We start from the raw sequence: 21,353 nt of genomic DNA, 5'->3' as shown, positions 1-21,353 counted from the left end.
CTCAGACAGTGTTCTTTACCAGGAGGAAGGTGGGAGATGAGGTATGCTTGAGGTTATATGGGAGAAACTTCGAGAGGGTGGAGACCTTCAGGTTTCTTGGGATATACTTTGACACTAGACTGACCTGGGCAGAACACATTGAGAGAGTGGTAGGAAAGTGTAAGAAGGTGCTACATGTGATGCCCTGTCTGACAGGAAGGAGTGGGGGGCTGGGCGTTCCTCATTGAGGACCATGTATGTTGCATTGATCCAATCTGTAATAGACTATGGCAGTATAGCATATGGTTCGGCAGCCCGGACATCATTGGAAAGGCTAGATGTCATACAAGGTCAAGGACTCAGAATATGTAGTGGGGCCTTTCGGACATCTCCCAGAGGCTGCACTACAGGTGGAGATGGGGGAAATGCCATTGGAGATTAGGAGACAGCAGCTGGCAATTAATTATTGGGTCAACCTACAGGGACATGGGGTGTCTCATCCTGCAAAGGGGATTTTACAGGCATGCTGGGAACATGAGCGAAGACAGAACACAAGCTTTGGGTGAGTGGGTAATACCCAGGCGAAGGAGATGGGACTGTATGGAAGGGAGTTTAGTCCAATGGAAGCTATTCCTGTAAATCCACCATGGCTACTCTCACCTCCAGTAGTTCATCTAGAAGTGTTGGAGAGACTACAGAACGATAGGGAGGGTGTTGATCCATCTGATTGGAGAGACTACAGAAAGATAGGGAGGGTGTTGATCCATCTGATTGGAGAGACTACAGAAAGATAGGGAGGGTGTTGATCCATCTGATTGGAGAGACTACAGGAAGATAGGGAGGGTGTTGATCCATCTGATTGGAGAGACTACAGGAAGATAGGGAGGGTGTTGATCCATCTGATTGGAGAGACTACAGAATGATAGGGAGGGTGTTGATCCATCTGATTGGAGAGACTACAGAAAGATAGGGAGGGTGTTGATCCATCTGATTGGAGAGACTACAGAAAGATAGGGAGGGTGTTGATCCATCTGATTGGAGAGACTACAGAAAGATAGGGAGGGTATTGATCCATCTGATTTGTTTAATAGACGTCTGAACACTGTTTAACAGGATTTTGTGGCCATTTACACAGATGGTTCAAAAGATCCAAGGACAGGATGTACTGGGTCAGCATTTGTAGTGTAGGAATGTGGGGTGGAAGTCAGGAAACACATTACAGATAATCTGGCTGTATAAACGGCAGAGCTGATGGCCATACTGTTGGCCTTGCAGTGGCTGGAGGAAGTCAAGCCAGACAGATTAGTTATTTTCTCTGATTCATGTGCAGTGTTAATGAGTCTCCAGTCATTTAGGTCACGTAGCAGACAAGACCTGCTTTATGAGGTGCTACAAACCCATGGCAGGAATAGACAGTTGGGTATACAGATAAGATTTACTTGGGTCTCAGCCTATGTGGGGGTGGAGGGGAATGAGGCATTTGATGTACTGGCTAAACAAGCACTTAGAAGTGTTGATGTTGTAGTTTCAATGAGCAAGGCAGAGGCAAAAAGCCTGATATGGACAGTGATGGTACAGAGATGGCAGGTGCAGTGGAATAGAGATACTAAGGGTAGGCATTTATTTCAAGTACAGAGGAAAGTCAGGGAGGGCAGGAAGGGACAGAAGAGAGGCTATTTTTACAAGATTAAGGGTGGGACACAGCCAATTGAATAAGCCCTTAAATGTGATAGGAAAGCATCCAACAGGAAAGTGTGATTATTGCCAGGAAATAGAGACTGCGGAGCATATATTACTACAGCGTGGGCAGTATCAGAGGGAACGAGAGATGCCGAGATTTAGTATGAGGGAGAAGGGGATACAGGAAATTAGTTTAAGTAGTATTTTGAGTAGAACGTCATTAGATATAGTCTCAAATATATTTTTTTAAGATAAACGGGGCTGGAAGGTAGGATTTAGTTTCTCAGTCTCTGGCCCACACTCCAGTACAGTAGGTGGCGGTCATGCACCAAACGTTGGATGCCAACCGCCGATAAACCCCACCGAAGAAGAAGTGAAGCAGTCTAGACTGGCATGGTGGAGCACTGGTTGTCGAGTGCATGTAGCAACATTTGGTGAGACCACATGGCTACTGAGGCTTGAGAAGAACTGTTTAAAGAAAATGGACACTTGCCTTCTAGGGTGCATCACGTCCTGTGTCTCATTTTTGGTCTATTAATAAATGCTTTACTTGTATTGGTTTCAAACGTGTTCATGAGCGCTACTGTAACTGAAATAAGGAAAAGTGCATTCTGAACTGAATTTAACCATGCCTTATATTTATTAAATGTTGGTAAATTGCCTGTGCTTTGTTAGTACTTCACACTGCCTGCTCAACCCAGCTCGAAAACAACCTGCCACTTTTCCACCCTGTGATTACAACAACCATATTTAGCTACATAAATTGCTTTCGAGAGCCGTCAGACATGATCTTTACCAAATCAGATGTTGCCTACTGTAATTGGAGTTGCGCGTTGCATTATGGGACAGGAATAAAGTGCAAAAAGGATTCGCACAGAGGCTAGCTAAAGGAATCTTAACGAAACGCAAAAAAACCCGTTTTGTAAACCTTTAAAAAACAAGTTGTGCTATCGACAGCTCCAAGTATTAATGAAAATCTCAAATGTATCCGTCTTTGGCCACCGAATGCTTCCCAAGGAATTCCAAAGAACGGGCTAAATAGGCAAGGATAACAACCAGACAGCTTGCAAGTTAGGCTGCTGCACGCCCAGCTGTGGTGTGTTTACATCGGCCTCATTTGACTCCACAACCCGAGGCCGATCAAGTCGAACAACATACGGAATCACACACTGTTCTATCGACTGAAGGTATATTTTGTTGCATAGTCAGTAACTAGATCGCTGAACACTGCTAACTAGCTATAAGGTGCGGAAGCTTGGTGTGTATTTGCAGTTTACTAGCCAGTCAAGTAAACGTTACATCAGATAGCTAGTTTACGTAACTAGCTAGCTGGTGGCTTGTACAAGCCTCTGTAATTGTTCATAACCAGCTAACTAGCTTTTTGTTTAGACTTTTTACAAAGCTTTCTTTTGTTAGTTAGCTAGCCAACTAGCTATATCGCAACTTGTTGTTGCTTGCAGTATGCAAAGCACTGTTAATGTTTACAAGTGAAAATGCTAGATAGGTTCAGTTGAGCCTACGCCCCCTTCGCCCGTAAACATAATGCCTGTCCCAATTTTGGAGGAGCTCTATTGGCTATGTGTCGCACCTGATTTGATTAGTAAGAACTAAGAACTTCATTGCAGCAGCTAACGTAACTTAGTAAGTTATTTTCGTCAGTATGATGATGAAATCCCAATAACGTTAGTGGAGGCTGTTCAAGAAGGGATAACCTTCTAGAAATGTTTTATTTCATAATGCAGGCTATAGGCCTAGTTACTCGTCAATAGGTTTTTAGCTTGAGACTTCGATTTGTTATGTTTCTACAGTGAATTATCTAGGCCTATTTATGGACCCTTCACCTATAAAAACTTAAGGCTAGTTCTTGAAAGTTCAAGTCGGGTTTTGGATTACGTTAGCCAAAACTTAGAATCAAGAGAATACGATCTTGAAAGGACAACAACCCACACTCCTCCACTGCAGCTAAAATCAGTGGCATAAGCCTAATTTGCTTTGCCTCTATTGGGCCAACAGCCTGAGAGTATTTTCCCTTTTTTTTCATATCGAGAACGGCAAGCTCTCCCAAAGAGAGCCCCTTCAGGAGAGTGTTTTGTTTGATGGAAAATCTCATGCCTCAGAGCAGCCACATGTCTGAGAGGGGCAGCTGCACTTGCAGTGTGGACTCCACATGAATTTGGATTTCACCATGATGCATCTGCTTTGATTGTTGTTACATAACTTGGTATTTTATCCTCCACGCTGTCTACCTGTCTCTTCCACGCTCTTACTGCCCTCTCTCTTTCATAGTAACTTCTTGGAAGAAACCAAACAGGACCTTTAGGTTCATTTGATATGCTTTTACACAATTACATCATTTGTTTGAACAATTTGGCTCTAGGGTTTCATTGGAATGTAGGATAATGTAAGCAGCACTTCAGTTGGTCTCAACCATCAACAATACAAAAACTTGTAGCAGCAATAAAATGCAGATTGTTTGGTGTTAGGTTAAGTTTGTTTTGAGATTTGTTTATCTTTCGAAACCATTGCAAGAGCTGTAAATACATTGTCTCTGGATTTGAACATCCACATGTATTTTCTGCTAGTAGCACATTTGTACGTTAGATTTTTGGGGATGAAATCAATCTGAGTTTCAGTGGGTTTCCAAATGTCAAGAGGGATGTTTCTCTTGGCTCTGTACTCCTTCATCGCCATTTGTTTCGGCATTTTTTCCGCCACCCTGTTAAGACAATGTCGTGAGGCCAAATTAAAGTCCCCTCAGACAATACAGACTGTTCTCTGTTAACACTTAATTTGTTAAATTGTCATGTGTGGTTACATAGGCTTAACTGAGGTCCTCTAATCCTATCATCTGACAGAGTAGATTTACTATAGTATGTGGTATTTTCTTTTTTAATACCATGACTGGGTTTATATTTAGGTTGTTTTTGTTTGTTTGGTATAGACAGTATTTAACATCCATAAAAAATAATGAAATACAACATTACATTGACGTTATAGCAAAGGCCCAATGTAGGCCAACATTCTAGGCTAATTTTCCATTCTTCCTGTAGGTACACTAAGACAAAGATGGGGGTAAAAACCTTTACCCACAGTTCCCCCACGCACAGTCAAGAGATGCTGGAAAAACTAAACGCCCTGCGCAACGAGGGCCACCTCTGCGACGTCACCATCCGAGTCCAGGACAAGTTGTTTCTGGCGCACAAGGTGGTGCTGGCCTGCTGCAGCGAGTTCTTCCGCTCCAAACTAGTAGGCAGGCCTGATGAAGAGGATAAGTTTGTGTTGGACTTGCACCATGTCACGGTGAGCGGCTTCACCCCTCTGCTGGAGTACGCCTACACCTCCACCCTCTCCATCAGCACGGAGAACATCATCGACGTTTTAGCCGCTGCCAGTTACATGCAGATGTTCGCTGTGGCGAGCACGTGCTCAGAATTCATGAAGTCCAGCATCCTCTGGAGTGCCGGGAGCATGGGGCAGGAGAAACCGCAGGAGTCGGCTCTCGGCGAGAGTGCTTCCTCCCACTGCGCCTTGACCCCATTGGACAGCAGCCTGTCACCTGTATCGTCTGACTGCAGCGTGATGGAGAGGAACATCCCTGTGTGTCGCGAGTCGCGACGCAAACGTAAGAGCTTTATCATGATGTCCCCAGGGAGCCCACTCAAATGCACCTCGCTGATCACCTCGCCGCAGATGCCCAACCCATCGCCCTCCTCCTTTTCGGAGACCACCACCCAGCCAGTGGACTCTTCCCTGGCCTTCCCGTGGACGTTCCCCTTCGGTATCGACCGGAGGTTCCACCCGGATAAGCAGCCCAAGCTTCCCGAGAGCCCATGCCGTCTGGACCAGGCAGGGCCCTCGGAGGTGAGCCGCCGGCTGAGTGACTTCCTGGCCTGTGAAAGCTCCATTAAGGCGCCGCTGTCGCTGGCAGGCCCTGAGGAGGACGTGCGTGTGAAGGTGGAGAGGCTGAGTGACGAGGAGGTTCAAGAGACGTCGTCGCAGCCCGTCAGCGCTTCCCAGAGTTCCCTGAGTGACCAGCAGACAGTACCCTGCGGCGAACAGGTCCAGGAGGACCTCCTCATCAGCCCACAGTCGTCCTCCATAGGTATGTGTCTCTCAAACTGACAACACTCAGATGTTTTCAGACCTCAACAGTAGTCTTATGTCAAAGTGAGTTCGCATCCCACGCCTACGGTTGTGTGTTTTTAGCTAAATGCTTCGCCCCCAAATGAATGGAAGAGCTAGGCCTAACCACATAGTCTGGTGTGGATATCTTTTCCATTCGTTTTGAATTGCGGCATGTAGCTGGGTCTACATAATGGATGATCTAGGATGTGGACTTATCTCAATACAAGACCACCAACTTTTTTTCCTCTTTACACTTTTTGGGAGTGTAATTTCCCTCAATTTAATGGGCTAATTTGCAGTTGCTACATACCTTTTTTGTTTTAGAAATTAATTATATTTAGCCCTACCCATTGATTCTTGAAGAATATAACTTATAAAGTCCCCATGAACTTTGTTCAACTGTCGTACCCATTCAGAACCCAAAATATCAAAGTAACAAAGTAGGCTGAAATATAAACAAACACTGTATAGCCTCAAAACTATAATTTGGATGGTCAAAAAAAAACATAATGGATGGTCAATCCTTGGATCGATAGCGCTGTCTATGAATTTGAGTGGCTACATTTCTCCAGCCCCATTACTCAACTGTTTCCCAAACAGTGGTGGGAAGGACACTTTATTGCTTCAACTGCGGATTGCCACTTCAAAGTTATTCATTCTTTGCATTAGATCTGTGTATGGGTTCTATCCCGAACCATGTCTTATGGAAATCAGACTGAGAAAGAGCTAGTAACTGGGGGAAATTATATTTCTTCTTTGTTTTGGCATAGGTTCGATAGATGAGGGAATCACAGAAGGGTTGCCCTCAATGCAAAGTACATCCAATGCTGGAGGTCATGCTGAGGATGATGAAAGGTAACAATATGATTGGTTGAAGCCTTAGTAGAACGGATGGTACGGAAAAAGAAGATGGATATATACAGTTGAAGTCGGAAGTTTACATACACTTAGGTTGGAGTCATTAAAACTCGTTTTTCAACCACTCCACAAATTTCTTGTTAACAAACTATAGTTTTGGCAAGTCGGTTAGGACATCTACTTTTTGCATGACACAAGTACTTGTTGCAGCAATTGTTTACAGACAGATTATTTCACTTATAATTCACTGTATCACAATTCCAGTGAGTCAGAAGTTTGCATACACTAAGTTGACTGTGCCTAAACAGCTTGGAAAATTCCAGAAAATGATGTCCTGGCTTTAGAAGCTTCTGATAGGCTAGTTGACATCATTTGAGTTAATTGGAGGTGTACCTGTGGATGTATTTCAAGGCCTACCTTCAAACTCAGTGCCTCCACAAGTCTGGTTCATCCTTGGGAGCAATTTCCAAACGCCTGAAGGGTACCACGTTCATCTGTACAAACAATAGTACGCAAGTATAAACACCATGGGACCGCGCAACCGTCACACCGCTCAGGAAGGAGACGCGTTCTGTCTCCTAGAGATGAATGTACTTTGGTGCAAAAAGTGCAAATCAATCCCTGAACAACAGCAGAAGACCTTGTGAAGATGCTGGAGGAAACGGGTACAAAGGTATCTATATCCACAGTAAAACGAGTCCTATATCGACATAACCTGAAAGGCCACTCAGCAAGGAAGAAGCCACTGCTCCAAAACCACCATAAAAAAGCCAGACTACGGTTTGCAACTGCACATGGGGACAAAGATCGTACTTATTGGAGAAATGTCCTCTGGTCTGATGAAACAAAAATAGAACTGTTTGGCCATAATGACAATCGTTATCTTTGGAGGAAAAGGGGGGGAGGCTTGCAAGCCGAAGAACACCATCCCAACCGTGAAGCACAGGGGTGGCAGCATCATGTTGTGGGGGTGCTTTGCTGCAGGAGGGACTGGTGCTCTTCACAAAATAGATGGCATCATGAGGGAGGAACATTTTGTGGATATATTGAAGCAACTTCTCAAGACATCAGTCAGGAAGTTAGAGCTTGGTCGCAAATGGGTCTTCCAAATGGACAATGACCCCAAGCATACTTCCAAAGTTGTGGCAAAATGGCTTAAGGACAACAAAGTCAAGGTATTGGAGTGGCCATCACAAAGCCCTGACCTCAATCCCATTGAACATTTGTGGGCAGAACTGAAAAAGCGTGTGCGAGCAAGAAGGCCTACAAACCTGACTCAGTTACACCAGCTCTGTCAGGAGGAATGGGACAAAATTCACCCAACTTATTGTGGAAAGCTTGTGGAAGGCTATCTGAAACGTTTGACCCAAGTTAAACAATTTAAAGGCAATACTACCAAATACTAATTGAGTTTGAACTTCTGACCCACTGGGAATGTGATGAAAGACATAAAAGCTTAAATAAATCACTCTACTATTATTCTGACATTTGACATTCTTAAAATAAAGCGGTGATCCTAACTGACCTAAGACAGGGAATTTTTACTAGGATTAAATGTCAGGAATTGTGAAAAACTGAGTTTAAATGTTTTTGGCTAAGGTGTATGTAAACTTCTGACTTCAACTGTATACACAGTACCACTCGTAAGTTTGGACACACCTACTTATTCCAGGGTTTTTCTTTATTTAGATTTTTTTCTACATTGTAGAATAGTAGTGAAGACATCAAAACTATGAAATAACACATATGGAGTCATGAAGTAACCAAAAAAGTGTTAAACAAATCAAAATATATTTGAGATTATTCAAAGTCCTTACCCTTTGCCTTGATGACAGCTTTGTACACTCTTGGCATTCTCTCAACCAGCTTCATGAGGTAGTCACCTGGAATGCATTTCAAATAACAGGTGTGCCTTGTTAAAAGTACATTTCTGACATTTTTCTTTCCTTAATGCATTTGAGCCAATCCGTTGTGTTGTGACCAGGTAGGGGTGGTATACAGAAAATAGCCCTTTTTGGTAAAAGACCAAGTCCATATTATGGCAAGAACAGCTAAAATAAGCAAAGAGAAATGACAGTACATCATTACTTTAAGTCATGAAGGTCCGTCAATATGGAAAATATAAAGAACTTTCAAAGTTTCTTCAAATGCAGTTGCAAAAACCATCAAGCATCCTTCACTCACGCCGCCAAACTTACCCTAGTAAAACTGACTATCCTACCGATCCTCGACTTCGGCGATGTCATCTACAAAATAGCTTCCAATACTCTACTCAGCAAACTGGATGCAGTCTATCACAGTGCCATCCGTTTTGTTACTAAAGCACCTTATACGACCCACCACTGCGACCTGTATGCCCTAGTCGGCTGGCCCTCGCTACATGTTCGTCGTCAGACCCACTGGCTCCAGGTCATCTACAAGGCTATGCTAGGTAAAGTGCCGCCTTATCTCAGTTCACTGGTCACGATGGCTACACCCACCCGTAGCACGCGCTCCAGCAGGTGTATCTCACTGATCATCCCTAAAGCCAAAACCTAATTTGGACGCCTTTCCTTCCAGTTCTCTGCTGCCTGCGACTGGAACGAATTGCAAAAATCTCTGAAGTTGGAGACTTTTATCTCCCTCAACAACTTTAAAAATCTGCTATCCGAGCAGCTAACCGATCGCTGCAGCTGTACATAGTCCATCTGTAAACTACCCACCCAATTTACCTACCTCACCCCCCATACTGCTTTTATTTATTTACTTTTCTGCTCTTTTGCACACCAGTATCTCTTCTTGCACATGATCATCTGATGATTTATCACTCCAGTGTTAATCTGCTAAATTGTAATTACTCGATTTATTGCCTACCTCATGCCTTTTGCACACATTGTATATAGATTCTCTTTTTTCTACCATGTTATTGACTTGTTTATTGTTTACTCCATGTGTAACTCTGTGTTGTTGTCTGTTCACACTGCTATGCTTTATCTTGGCCAGGTCGCAGTTGCAAATGAGAACTTGTTCTCAACTAGCCTACCTGGTTAAATAAAGGTGAAATAAATTTTTTTTTTTTAAAAGGCGCTTTGATGAAACTGGCTCTCATGAGGACCGCCACAGGAAAGGAAGAGCCAGAGTTACTTCTGCTGCAGAGAGGTAGTTCATTAGAGTTAGCAGCCTCAGAAATTGCAGCCCAAATAAATGCTTCACAGAGTTCAAGTAACAGACACATCTCAACATCAACTGTTCAGAGGAGACTGCGTGAATCAGGCCTTCATGGTTGAATTGCTGCAAAGAAACCACTACTAAAGGACACCAATAATAAGAGGAGACTTGCTTGGGCCAAGAAACTTGAGCCATGGACATTAGACCGGTGGAAATCTGTCCTTTGGTCTGATGAGTCAAATTTGAGATTTTTGGTTCCAGACGCAGAGTAGGTGAACAGATCATCTATATGTGTGGTTCCCACCATGAAGCATGGAGGAGGAGATGTGGGAGTGCTTTGCTGGTGACACTGTCAGTTTATTTAGAATTTAAGGCACACTTCACCAGCATGGCTACCACAGCATTCTGCAGCAATACGCCATCCCATCTTGTTTGCGCTTAGTGGGACTGTGACCCAAAACACACCTCCAGGCTGTGTAAGGGCTATTTGACCAAGAAGGAGAGGGATGGAGTGCTGCATCAGATGACCTGGCCTCCACAATCACCAGACCTCAACCCAATTGAGATGGTTTGGGATGAGTTGGACCGCAGAGTGAAGGAAAAGCAGCCAACAAGTGCTCAGCATATGTGGGAACGCCTTCAAGACTGTTGGAAAAGCATTCCATGTGAAGCTGGTTGAGAGAATGCCAAGAGTGTGCAAAGCTGACATCAAGGCAAAGGGTGGCTACTTTGAAGAATATAAAATATATTTTGATTTATTTAACTCTTAATTAACATTTTTGGTTACTACATTATTTAATTGTTTTGAGGTCTTCGCTATTATTCTACAATGTAGAAAATAGTTTTTTTAAGTAGAAAAACCCTTGAATGAGTATGTTCTTCCAAACTTTTGACTGATACTGTGTGTGTTTATATATATTTTTTTAAATGTAAGTGGAAATATCAGGATCCCCCTTCCCTGGCTTTCAACCCCACTCGTTTGGAATGTTTCATAATCTTTTAGATTTTATTTTGTTAAATCTAATCTTGCATTTATGTAAGATGTTCCATTTTGCCTTTCAGCTGCTATGGAATCCTTGGGTCTTGATGTTTCTATGATGAAGCTTAAGGAAGTTTTTGATCTGGCACCACAAGCTTTACCAAATTTGTGTGTACCTCACTGAAGCACCACATCCTCTTTCTTGTTTTTCAGATTAGAAAGCCTCCAGTACCCTTACCACTTGTACATAAGCCCTTCCATCCGCCCTGGCACTAACGCGCCTGACAGACCTTTCCAGTGCCCCACGTGTGGCGTCCGATTCACCCGCATACAGAACTTGAAGCAACATATGCTCATCCACTCTGGTAGGTATTTCCACACATCCACTATGCAGTTGGAGAAGGCTGTGGAGACGAGCTACTGCTTTGCGACCTGTTATGTCTTATCTGTTATGTCATAGGTACTCATCTGGAAAGTAGCTCATGTGACTTGTACCGTATTTACATAGCCCCCTACAGTAGTTCCATGCGTCCTCTATCCACCCGATGATAGGAGACGGAGATCAATGGTATGAATGGCTATTTAATGGTTTGACTCATGGCACACTGTGGATAAGGATGAAGGGCATTCCAGGGAACATTGATTTTGGAAACACTTGAGGCTTAGTGTCTCCCGCCTCGGTTGACATCGGAAAAACACACTCATCAAGCGCACACATGCCCAAACTCATGCTTGACGACAGTGGAACATTATAACAGGAAATGGCAACCAAATATCGACACTAATTTCAACTTGACTCTTAACCTTCACAAACGAGCAGTGCTACGTTCAATGAGATCGAGTGTTGTTGTTTCAACGTTTCCAGCCCTTGATACAACAAGGTTGATTTTTGGAGTGTACTGTCCCATTTAATGTCTCCTATAAGCTTGAAGTATGAAGTTGTCCAAAAGTAATCAGTCTTGCATGTGAACAGTCACATTTGTGCAGCCATGCACAGTTGCAGCATGTGGAAAGTAACTAACTATAGGCCGCAGGCAAGGACTCCATATTGTGTCCCAACAAATAATGGGATAATTGTCTCCTGGTACTCCAAACATCAGACACACACTGCTCACATTCATCAAGAAGACCACCAAGGTATTCATTAGGGTTTTATCCCCCATCCAACACACACATCTACTAGATCCAATTATGAAATATATAGTGGAGTATTCCATCAAAGCAAGAGGGGGGGTGCTCTCTGCCCTGCAGCCCTGTAGCTGTATCCAGAGGTTTTTCCACTACTGTATCTCCTATGTGGTATTATTATTCTAAACTGGCCAGTCAAGTATACCGTAGAGTAGGGCCGACGATCTGGTTGAAAATACTTAATGGAGCTCAAATCTTTTTCTTCAGGGTTGTTTAAGATCGATCTGTAGTGGTGAATGCAGTTAAAAGTAATGCAGTTCACGTCTGCTTAAATTAACCTTCTCTGGCTCTACGCAATGGGCTTCATTGGAAATTCTCGTAAACGTATGCCTCAAAAAAGAGCCGTTGATGTATTTTTATATTTCTCATTGAAAAAAGTCAGGCTTAATCTTAGTCGTGGCATGTTTACGAGGGCCATAAATAACTGAGTCAACGGAAGCTCTTTTTGTTGTATTCCATGGCCACTGAGTTCTATGGAAATAATGACTCGTGTGCCAAGTCAATCTCCCTTCATATTGTTTCCCTGGTCCGTTCGGCACAGAAATGGTTGTTGCGACCCGTATGTGTCAATGAACCATGTGTGACATTGGAAACTGGATGCTTTTGTCACAACAGACAGCTGATGTTCTGAAAGAGTTGCAAAATCTGGATCCCAACAAATCAGCTGGGCTAGACAATCTGGACCCTCTCTTTCTAAAATTATCTGCCGAAATTGTTGCAACCCCAATTACTGGCCTGTTCAACCTCTCTTTCGTGTCGTCGGAGATCCCCAAAGATTGGAAAGCTGCCACGGTCATCCCTCCCTCTTCGAAGGGGGAGACACTTTAGAACCAATCTGTTATAGACCTATATCCATCCTGCCCTGCCTTTCTAAAATCTTTGAAAGCCAAGTTAACCTCTATTGGGTATGGGGCAGTATTTTCACGTCCGGATGAAAAGCGTGCCCAAAGTAAACTGCCTGTTAATCAGGCCCAGAACCTAGATTATTCATATAATTGGTATATTTGGATAGAAAAAACTCTAAAGTTTCTAAAACTGTTAAGATGATGTCTGAGTATAACAGAACTGATATGGCAGGTGAAACCCCTAGGACAAACCATCCCGAAAAAACAAAACAAATTCAGCCTACCACTGTTTTCAATGGCTGTCACTTTGTTTATAAGGCGAAATACTCCCAGATTGTAGTTCATAGGGCGTCCACTAGATGTCAATGGTCTTTAGAAAGAGTTTCAGGCTGGTTTTTGGAAAAATTAGCCAGACATTTTTGTTTTTCTAGGTGGCTCCCATTTTGGCTGTAGTGTTTCCAAGTGCGTGGAAGAGAGCGCGTTCTTTGGTATTTTTCTCCGGTAAAGACAACGATTCTCCGTCTTAAATTTGATAATTTATTTACGTATTAGGGTACCTAAGGTTTATAAACGTTGTTTGACTTGTTTGGAAAAGTTTATTAGTAATGTTTGGGATTCATTTTGTATGCATTTTGATGGAGGGAAACTGGGTGGATTATTGACTGAAGCGCGCCAGCTAAACAGTTTTCATGGATATAAAGAAGGACATTATTGAGTAAAAGGACCATTTGTGATGTATCTGGGACCTTTTGGAGTGCCAACAGAAGAAGATCATCAAAGGTACGGCATTTATTATATCATTATTTCTGACTTTCGTGGCGCACCTGCCTGGTTGAAATATGTTTTTCTTGCTTTTGTATGCGGGCGTTGTCCTAAAATAATCGCATGGTGTGCTTTCGCCGTAAAGCCTTTTTGAAATCTGACACCGCGACTGGATTAACAAGAAGTTCAGCTTTATTTTGATGTATTACACTTGTGATTTTATGAAAGTTAAATATTTATAATTCTGTAGTTTGAATTTCGCGCTCTGCAATTTCACCGGATATTGAAACGCTACCGTCCCACCTGCCCATAAGAAGTTAACAAACAGATCACCGACCATTTCAAATCCCACCGTTCCTTCTCCACTATGCAATCTGGTTTCCGAGCTGGTCATGGGTGCACCTCAGCCACGCTCAAGGTCATAAACGATATCATAACCGCCATCGATAAAAGACAGTACTGTGCAGCCGTCTTCATCGACCTGGCCAAGGCGTTCGACTCTGTCAATCACCGCATTCTTATCGGCAGACTCAACAGCCTTGGTTTCTCAAATGACTGCCTCGCCTGGTTCACCAACTACTTCTCAGATAGTGTTCAGTGTGTCAAATCGGAGGGCCTGTTGTCCGGACCCTTGGCAGTCTCTATGGGTGTGCCACAGGGTTCAATTCTCGGGCCAACTCTTTTCTCTGTATATATCAATGATGTCGCTCTTGCTGCTGGTGATTCTCTGATCCATCTCTACGCAGACGACACCATTCTGTATACATTTGGCCCTTATTTGGACACTGTTAACTTCTTCTCGACAACATCCGGTGAAATTGCAGAGTGCGAAATTCAAAATACAGAAATACTCATAATAAACATTCATAAAACATACAAGTGTTATACATCGGCTTAAAGATTAACTTCATGTTCAAAAAGCTTTTACGGCGAAAGCATACCATGCGATTATCTGAGAACAGCGCCCCGCATACAGAAGCAGACAATCATTTTCCAGCCAAGTAGATTAGTCACGAAAGTCAGAAATAGCGATAAAATTAATCACTTACCTTTGATGATCTTCATAGACTCCATGTTAAACAATAAATGTTCATTTTGTTCGATAAAGTCCCTCTTTATATCCCAAAAACTCAGTTTTGTTGGTGTGTTTTTTCCCAGTAATCCACTGGCTCAAAGGCGGTCACAACAGGTAGACGAATAGATCCAAATAGTACTCGTAAAGTTTGTCAACATGTCAAACAATGTTTTTTATTAATCCTCCGGTTGTCTATTGTCTTTATAATCGATAATATTTCAACCGGACAATAGCGTATTCAATACAAAGGAAAAAGAACGGAGGGCGCACTCCCAGTCGCGCGCGCAAAAAGCTCTGGTTCGTTCGACCAACCACTCAGAAAATTGTCATTCTTACTAATTTTTCAGAATAAAAGCCTGAAACAATGTCTAAAGACTGTTGACATCTAGTGGAAGCCATAGGAACTGCAATCTAGGTCCCATCCATTTATATGGAGGACAGGCTTTCAATGGAAAAACACTCAATTCAAAAGAATGCCACTTCCTGGATGGATTTTCCTCAGGTTTTCGCCTGGCATATCAGTTATGTTATACACACAGACATTATTTTAACAGTTTGGGAAATTTTAGAGTGTTTTCTATCCAATACTACCATGCATATGCATATCCTAGCTTCTGGGCCTGAGTAACAGGTAGTTTACATTGGGTACCTCATTCATCCAAAATTCAAAATACTGCCCCCTACCCGAGAGAGGTAAACAAACCTCCAAACGAGCTTCAATGGGGGCGGCAGGTAGCCTAGTGGTTAGAGCGTTGAACCTGTAAGAATTAGGTCTTAACTGACTTGCCTAGTTAAATAACGGTAAAAGTAAATAAAAATGCCATACAACACTCCTTCTGTGGCCTCCAACTGCTTTTAAATGCTCGTAAAACTAAATGCATGCTCTTCAACCAATTGCTGCCTGCACCCGCCTGCCTGACTAGCATCACTACTCTGGACGGTTTTGACTTAAAATATGTGGACAACTACAAATACCTAGGTGTCTGGTTAGACTGTAAACTCTCCTTCCAGACTCACATTTAGCATCTCCAATCCAAAATCAAATCTAGAATCGGCTTCCTATTTCGCAACAAAGCCTCTTTCAATCATGCTGCAACTTATCCTCGTAAAACTGAATATCCTACCAATCCTTGACTTTGGCGATGTCATTTACAAAATATCCTCCAACACTCTACTCAGCAAACTGGATGTAGTCTATCACCGTGCCATCCGTTTTGTCACCAAACTCCCATATACTACCCACCACAGCGACCTGTGTGCTCTCGTTGGCTGGCCCTCGCTTCATATTCGTCACCAAACCCATTGGATCCAGGTAATCTAAGTCTTTGCTTGTTAAAGCCCCACCTTATCTCAGCTCACTGGTCACCATAGCAACACCCACCTGTAGCACGCGCTCCAGCAGGTATATTTCACTGGTCACCCCCAAAGCCAATTCCTCCTTTGGCCGCCTTTCCTTCCAGTTCTCTGCTGCCAATAACTGGAACGAATTGCAAAAATCACTGAAGCTGGAGACTTATCTCCCTCTCTAACTTTAAGCATCAGCTGTCAGAGCAGCTTACCGATCACTGTACCTGTACCCAGCCAATCTGTAAATAGCACATCCAACTACCTCATCCCCATATTGTTATTTATCTTTTTGTTATTTTGCCCCTCTGTATCTCTACTTGCACGTCTATCACTCCAGTGTTAATTTGCTAAATTGTAGTTATTTCGCCTCTATGGCCTATTTATTGCCCTACCTCCCTAATCTTCTACATTTGCACACACTGTACATAGACTTTTCTATTTTGTTATTGACTGTATGTTTGTTTGTGTAACTCTGTTGTTTTTTTGTTGCACTGCTTTGCTTTATCTTGGCCAGGTCGCAGTTGTAAATGAGAACTTGTTCTCAACTGGCTTACCTGGTTAAATTAAGGTGAAATAAAAATAAATAAACAGTTTCTTTAGTGTGCATGCATACTATACTGTAGGCCATGCAATGATGATTTCTACCCATTTCTGTAGCTATTACGCCGACAAATTTTATACACCTATTTTTAACACTCACATTTTACTTTTTTGTGATACATTTTTAACACCAACATCTTTTTTTGGTTTTGTGATAGTTTTAACATTAACAGTTCTAAAAATCAATGTCATAATGCAGAATACATAGTTAATCTATTGTAGTGATTCTAATGTGCAACAGAAGTAATCTTTCTCATCCCTTTCTCAACAGGCATTAAGCCCTTCCAGTGTGATCGCTGTGGGAAAAAGTTCACACGGGCCTACTCCCTGAAGATGCACCGGCTGAAGCACGAAGGTAAACGCTGTTTCCGGTGCCAGATTTGTAGTGCCACATTCACGTCCTTCGGCGAATACAAGCACCACATGAGGGTGTCCCGCCACATAATCCGCAAGCCCCGGATTTACGAGTGCAAAACGTGCGGCGCCATGTTTACCAACTCTGGCAATTTAATTGTACACCTGCGGAGTCTGAACCATGAGGCATCTGAACTAGCAAACTACTTCCAAAGCAGGTGAGGAGTCTTGGGGTGTCGTCCCCTCATTTACTCAGCTTAACGTAACACAGGAAATAGGCAAAAAATACAAATAAATCTCCCATAGTGGCCGTGTTCAGGGAGAAATACTACTTCAAGCTTTTCAGAATTGGTTCATTACACAGGCCCAACTAACTGTTGCACACTAAGCATACTGTAAAACTTGCAGTACAACACATCTCAGTCATGCTGAATATGTGGTTCAAAGCAGTCTTTGGCCACTTTCCTCATCCCTATATAGTGGGATATATATATATTTAATGGAGAATAGACTATTACTTTAGTTACTTTTGTGTATTTTGTTGTCCAATTTCTTAATTGAACCATTCCATGCTGTTATCTTAGTTGCTCGCCTTTGAGAAACATACAGTATCAAATGATGCGTCTTTAAATCCTTTCGTCTTGCTTGCAACAATTTGGATAAATTACATAACCTATTTCTGTCAGAATGCATTTTGCTTTTCCATATAGGAATTTCACTCCGTTTAATGGCTTTCATTCAAATGTATTGCTCATAGAACTTAAAGTACTTCTACATAAAGCAGACATGGACTCATATATTCTAGACTTTTCCACTTCTTAATCAACTCAAGCCCTCACAGGTTTTTTAGGGCTCAAATGGGCCACTGACTTTTTAAAATGTTATAGTATAGTATGTCTACGCCTGAGATCATAACACTGTATGGAAAATTCTTTGGCAATCCAGTTTAATTCTCAAAAAACAGATCACAGGCCTCACACAGCCCTCACATAAAATATCTGTCACCGTATTATTTTTCAAGAAAATGGGCCGATTTCCATCCATTTTCAAGTTGCTTTAAACTTACACCATATTTACTGTGTAGTCTACCTTTATATAGGAGGTTTAGAGACACTTTTATCAACAGCCTTTTCTCGTCTGTTATGTCTCCACGTGGTCCCAGTGATTTCCTCATGCCCGACTACCTGAGCCAAGTGCAGGAGGAGGAGACTCTGGGGCAGTACGAGCTGGTGGCGCACGGCTTCGAAGGCAACAACTCGTCTGTCCAGATGGCGGTCATCTCCCAGGTCTCCTCCACCCAGAATTGCGAGAGCAGCACCTTCCCCCTGGACCCCTTATCCCTGAAGGACGAAAAGGTGTCGGAGGAGTCAAAGACAAACGGCAGTAGCAGCTCCCCGGATGGCGCTGAAGAGGAGAACACCCATATCAAAGAGCTGGCTTCCATTTCGATTGAGTGACCGTCACCTAATTGTCCCCCTCGCCCCCCCTTCCAATCCAAAACCCTGACTTTGGAAAGTGCCTGAGATTGCCCCTCTTAACATTCACCTCTAGATTTGGAGGTCTTAACTTTGCTAACAGTGAAAAGTAGTTTCTTTCCTTATTGGATTATTGTTTTTGCATAATGAAAGTTCATATGATAGACGCCGTCTTCTTGAGTGCCGTCGCTTTGGGCAAACTTAGTGTTACTAAATATTGTTTGATAATCGAATGCTACATTGGATTTTGTCGTGAACTATGTCAGAGGTGTGTATGCATTCCTTTGTGAGTAGGAGCACAGTACATTTTAAACCTTTTTACAAAAAAAAGTTTGAACGTAAAATTGCGTCGTAGAGCACTTTGTCTGTTACTTTCATTATGAAATGAACTGTAGCTACTACACTTGACTTGTATTGGGTGTTAATGTAGGTATCTACTGGTGGCTTAGACCCTCAAAGGCATGGCATTATAGTATTTTATTTCATACGCGAAGTCAGTCGTTAAACCATCGAGAGACGCACTGCAGCGGCTGCCCTTTCCGATATCTGGAACAGCTAGGCTAAGTTCAAATGTGAAGTTGAAGTGGAGTACATTTGTCAGACCTATTTCATTAATACTTGTCCCTAACATTTCTTGTGTGGTGGAAGTCTATACTGAGGTATTTGTAATATGTCAGCTGTGTGACAAAAAACGAGTGTCACTATAACTACAATTTGTTAAATGTCAAAAACAATTGTCACCACCGTCACGTAGAAGTAATATATCAGTAAGTGACGTATTACTAATATGTCAGCTTTGGTGACATAACTACTATACTTTAGTGTCACTATTTTGACATATTATAGTGAGACCATGTTGCATTTGGTGGAGAATGTGTTGGTAAATTTACGCTGACTGTTTACTTTGGACATGACATTTCAGAAGCTAGTGTCTTGACTGTGGGTGGCATTCTTCAGACTAACGTTGTCCTAATCAAGTGGTCAGCACATTAGAATTTGTAGCTGGGTGCCTTGCTTTTACTGTGAGTTGAGTTGTGTAATTCAATGTATATGGAGCCAGGAGAGGTCTTCAATAACATGGCAAACATGACATTGCTTTGTATCATGAAGTGTGATCGATAGGTATTTTAGTCTTCATGGTGTTCTAGGTTCACCTTGCAATTTTCCAGTTTCAAGTACAGGTTAAATTTTCTACAGAAATCTTGCCCTAGCTTGGACACCTGTTACATTGAGCTATAACTAGTCAGTTGCATATCACCATGCCTTTATAATAAGGTGGTGATACTCCATTGATTTAAATGCTACTGTTATTTCTTTTTTCATTGTGTTCCATGCCTTTAAGTGTTGTCCTTATCAATTCACTTAATCTTGGTAGTCCTGCAAAAAAACTAAGGACTTTTGCATGACAATGAAATTAAAATTAGATTAGAAACTCTTACCATTTGTTGGTATTGAATTCTTGACATCTCAACCAGGAATTTTTGGAATTTGAGATTGGAGTAGTAGATCCTAAAAATATTACCAGGAAAATAAGAATTTGATGACAATTAACATGTTGAATCTGTTATCTTGGGTTCAGAGAAGTAACATCATAGTTTGTTTTACTATCATAGAATGGGTGCTCAGAGATTTGTTTTAGGATTATGTATCGTGCCATCCAATCAACCGTTCCTGAAAGATGAGGCATTTAGCCTAACTACCCTATGTCTGGGTAACAATCAAGCTCTTATATTGCACCAAATGTTCCCGATCCCTTTGGGGTTGACGTATCTACCATTTGAATCTATCGTTGCTGTTGACATTATAAAGTAATGAGCTAATCATGCTTGGTTTCCCCATGCTATTGAAACAGGATACGTCATTTTCGTTCTGATAGACACTATCATACTGTGCGTTGGAGAAAGTATAGCCTTATATTGGCCCTTGCATAGATTCAACCTGCACAATTTAAAATCTTGAGACATTTTCTTTTTTTATCACGTTTGAGCATTTTAGCGCTTAAGTAAGCTTGTGTTTTGCCTGTGTTTGTTTCTGTGTGTTGATATACCTTTTTAATAAAGAAATGCTGCTGTTTTGTTAACTTAAAGTGCCCAAATATTTTTTGTGAATCTAATGTGTGCAATAAATGGACAAGCTGTTTATATTTTGTCTGAATAATGAAACAAAAGAATGTACTGTTTTCGTGTTGTTGTGTACTTACAATGTGACAAATTAACTGAAGAAAAATAAGTGAGAATCCACTCCAATCTGTGAAAATCGTGAACAAAGCTTAAATTTTGATATTTTTAAATTTTGTATTTTTACATTTCTCCTAGGATTGTTAAATGAGTGTCCATTTAAAAGTCCTGTGAATCTGATAACGTGCTTTCTTCTGTTTCCTATTCAATAAGGTCTTGTTGAGGCATTAGACCTCAGCACATTTCAGCTTTTTGTTCTTGATTTTACTCCATCAAAAGTTTTTACAGATATTAGCATGTCTTTTCTTTGTTCCCCAGATGTAGCTTCTCTTTTGTGCAATGTTTAAAACTTGTATTGATTACATATGCCTTTTTAACGTATACCTATATACATTTCCTGGTTCATATTGTTTGTTGAAAATATGAAAAACCGGTAGCTCTTAGTTATACATGATATATTTTTGTGACTTTTTTTGGATATGTTTGCTGTTTTATGAATATGCCATCTTTTGGATATTCTCGTTTAAATGTGAATAAAACAAAATGGTTAAGGAGTGTGGGCCTTTTTGTGTTCACTTTGTCTGCAAACACGTGTGTGTGTATGTATGTATGTATATATATATATATATATATGTGTGTTTGTTTTCTTTATGATGTAGATTAATGTCCAACTTAGTTTGGATGATTGAAACATATGTATTTGACTTTCATTTAATGGTTTTAAACATCCCCATATTGCAATTCACACATGGTGCAAGAGCA

The 21,353-nt window shown here is 41.7% G+C and overlaps 1 protein-coding gene across 3 annotated transcripts; it reads left to right on the top strand.

The window, feature by feature from the left end:
- Positions 1 to 389: 389 nt before the first annotated feature.
- On the top strand, positions 390 to 21,146 carry LOC129832167 (zinc finger and BTB domain-containing protein 44-like). 3 transcript variants are annotated; one of them, XM_055896011.1, is made up of 6 exons: positions 390 to 541; positions 4,710 to 5,761; positions 6,555 to 6,639; positions 10,982 to 11,133; positions 16,857 to 17,157; positions 18,102 to 21,146. In XM_055896011.1, exons 1-6 carry the CDS (start codon positions 396 to 398, stop codon positions 18,394 to 18,396), a joined length of 2,031 nt encoding a protein of 676 aa, XP_055751986.1. In that variant the 5' UTR covers positions 390 to 395; the 3' UTR covers positions 18,397 to 21,146. The 3 variants fall into 3 exon arrangements, with proteins under 3 accessions (XP_055751986.1, XP_055751984.1, XP_055751983.1); XM_055896009.1 differs by lacking the exon at positions 390 to 541 and adding an exon at positions 2,020 to 2,846 and having other exon boundaries at positions 16,857 to 16,940; positions 18,102 to 18,227; XM_055896008.1 differs by lacking the exon at positions 390 to 541 and adding an exon at positions 2,025 to 2,846.
- The last annotated feature ends 207 nt before the right edge of the window (positions 21,147 to 21,353 follow it).

The sequence above is a fragment of the Salvelinus fontinalis genome, chromosome 33 (assembly GCF_029448725.1).
Source record: "Salvelinus fontinalis isolate EN_2023a chromosome 33, ASM2944872v1, whole genome shotgun sequence".
NCBI classification, from domain to species: Eukaryota; Metazoa; Chordata; class Actinopteri; order Salmoniformes; family Salmonidae; genus Salvelinus; species Salvelinus fontinalis.
The sequence above is the reverse complement of the archived record's forward strand: the minus strand, read 5'-3'. Positions and strand labels throughout refer to the sequence as shown.

What these genes read in the sequence shown, in the direction of transcription:
- LOC129832167 (XM_055896011.1), top strand. Translation starts at nt 396, where the DNA reads ATGGGGGAAATGCCATTGGAGATTAGGAGACAGCAGCTGGCAATTAAT. An exon ending in CCCACAGTCGTCCTCCATAG is followed by an intron (nt 5,762 to 6,554) that starts GTATGTGTCTCT and finishes GTTTTGGCATAG; the next exon opens with GTTCGATAGATGAGGGAATC. An exon ending in CATGCTGAGGATGATGAAAG is followed by an intron (nt 6,640 to 10,981) that starts GTAACAATATGA and finishes CTTGTTTTTCAG; the next exon opens with ATTAGAAAGCCTCCAGTACC.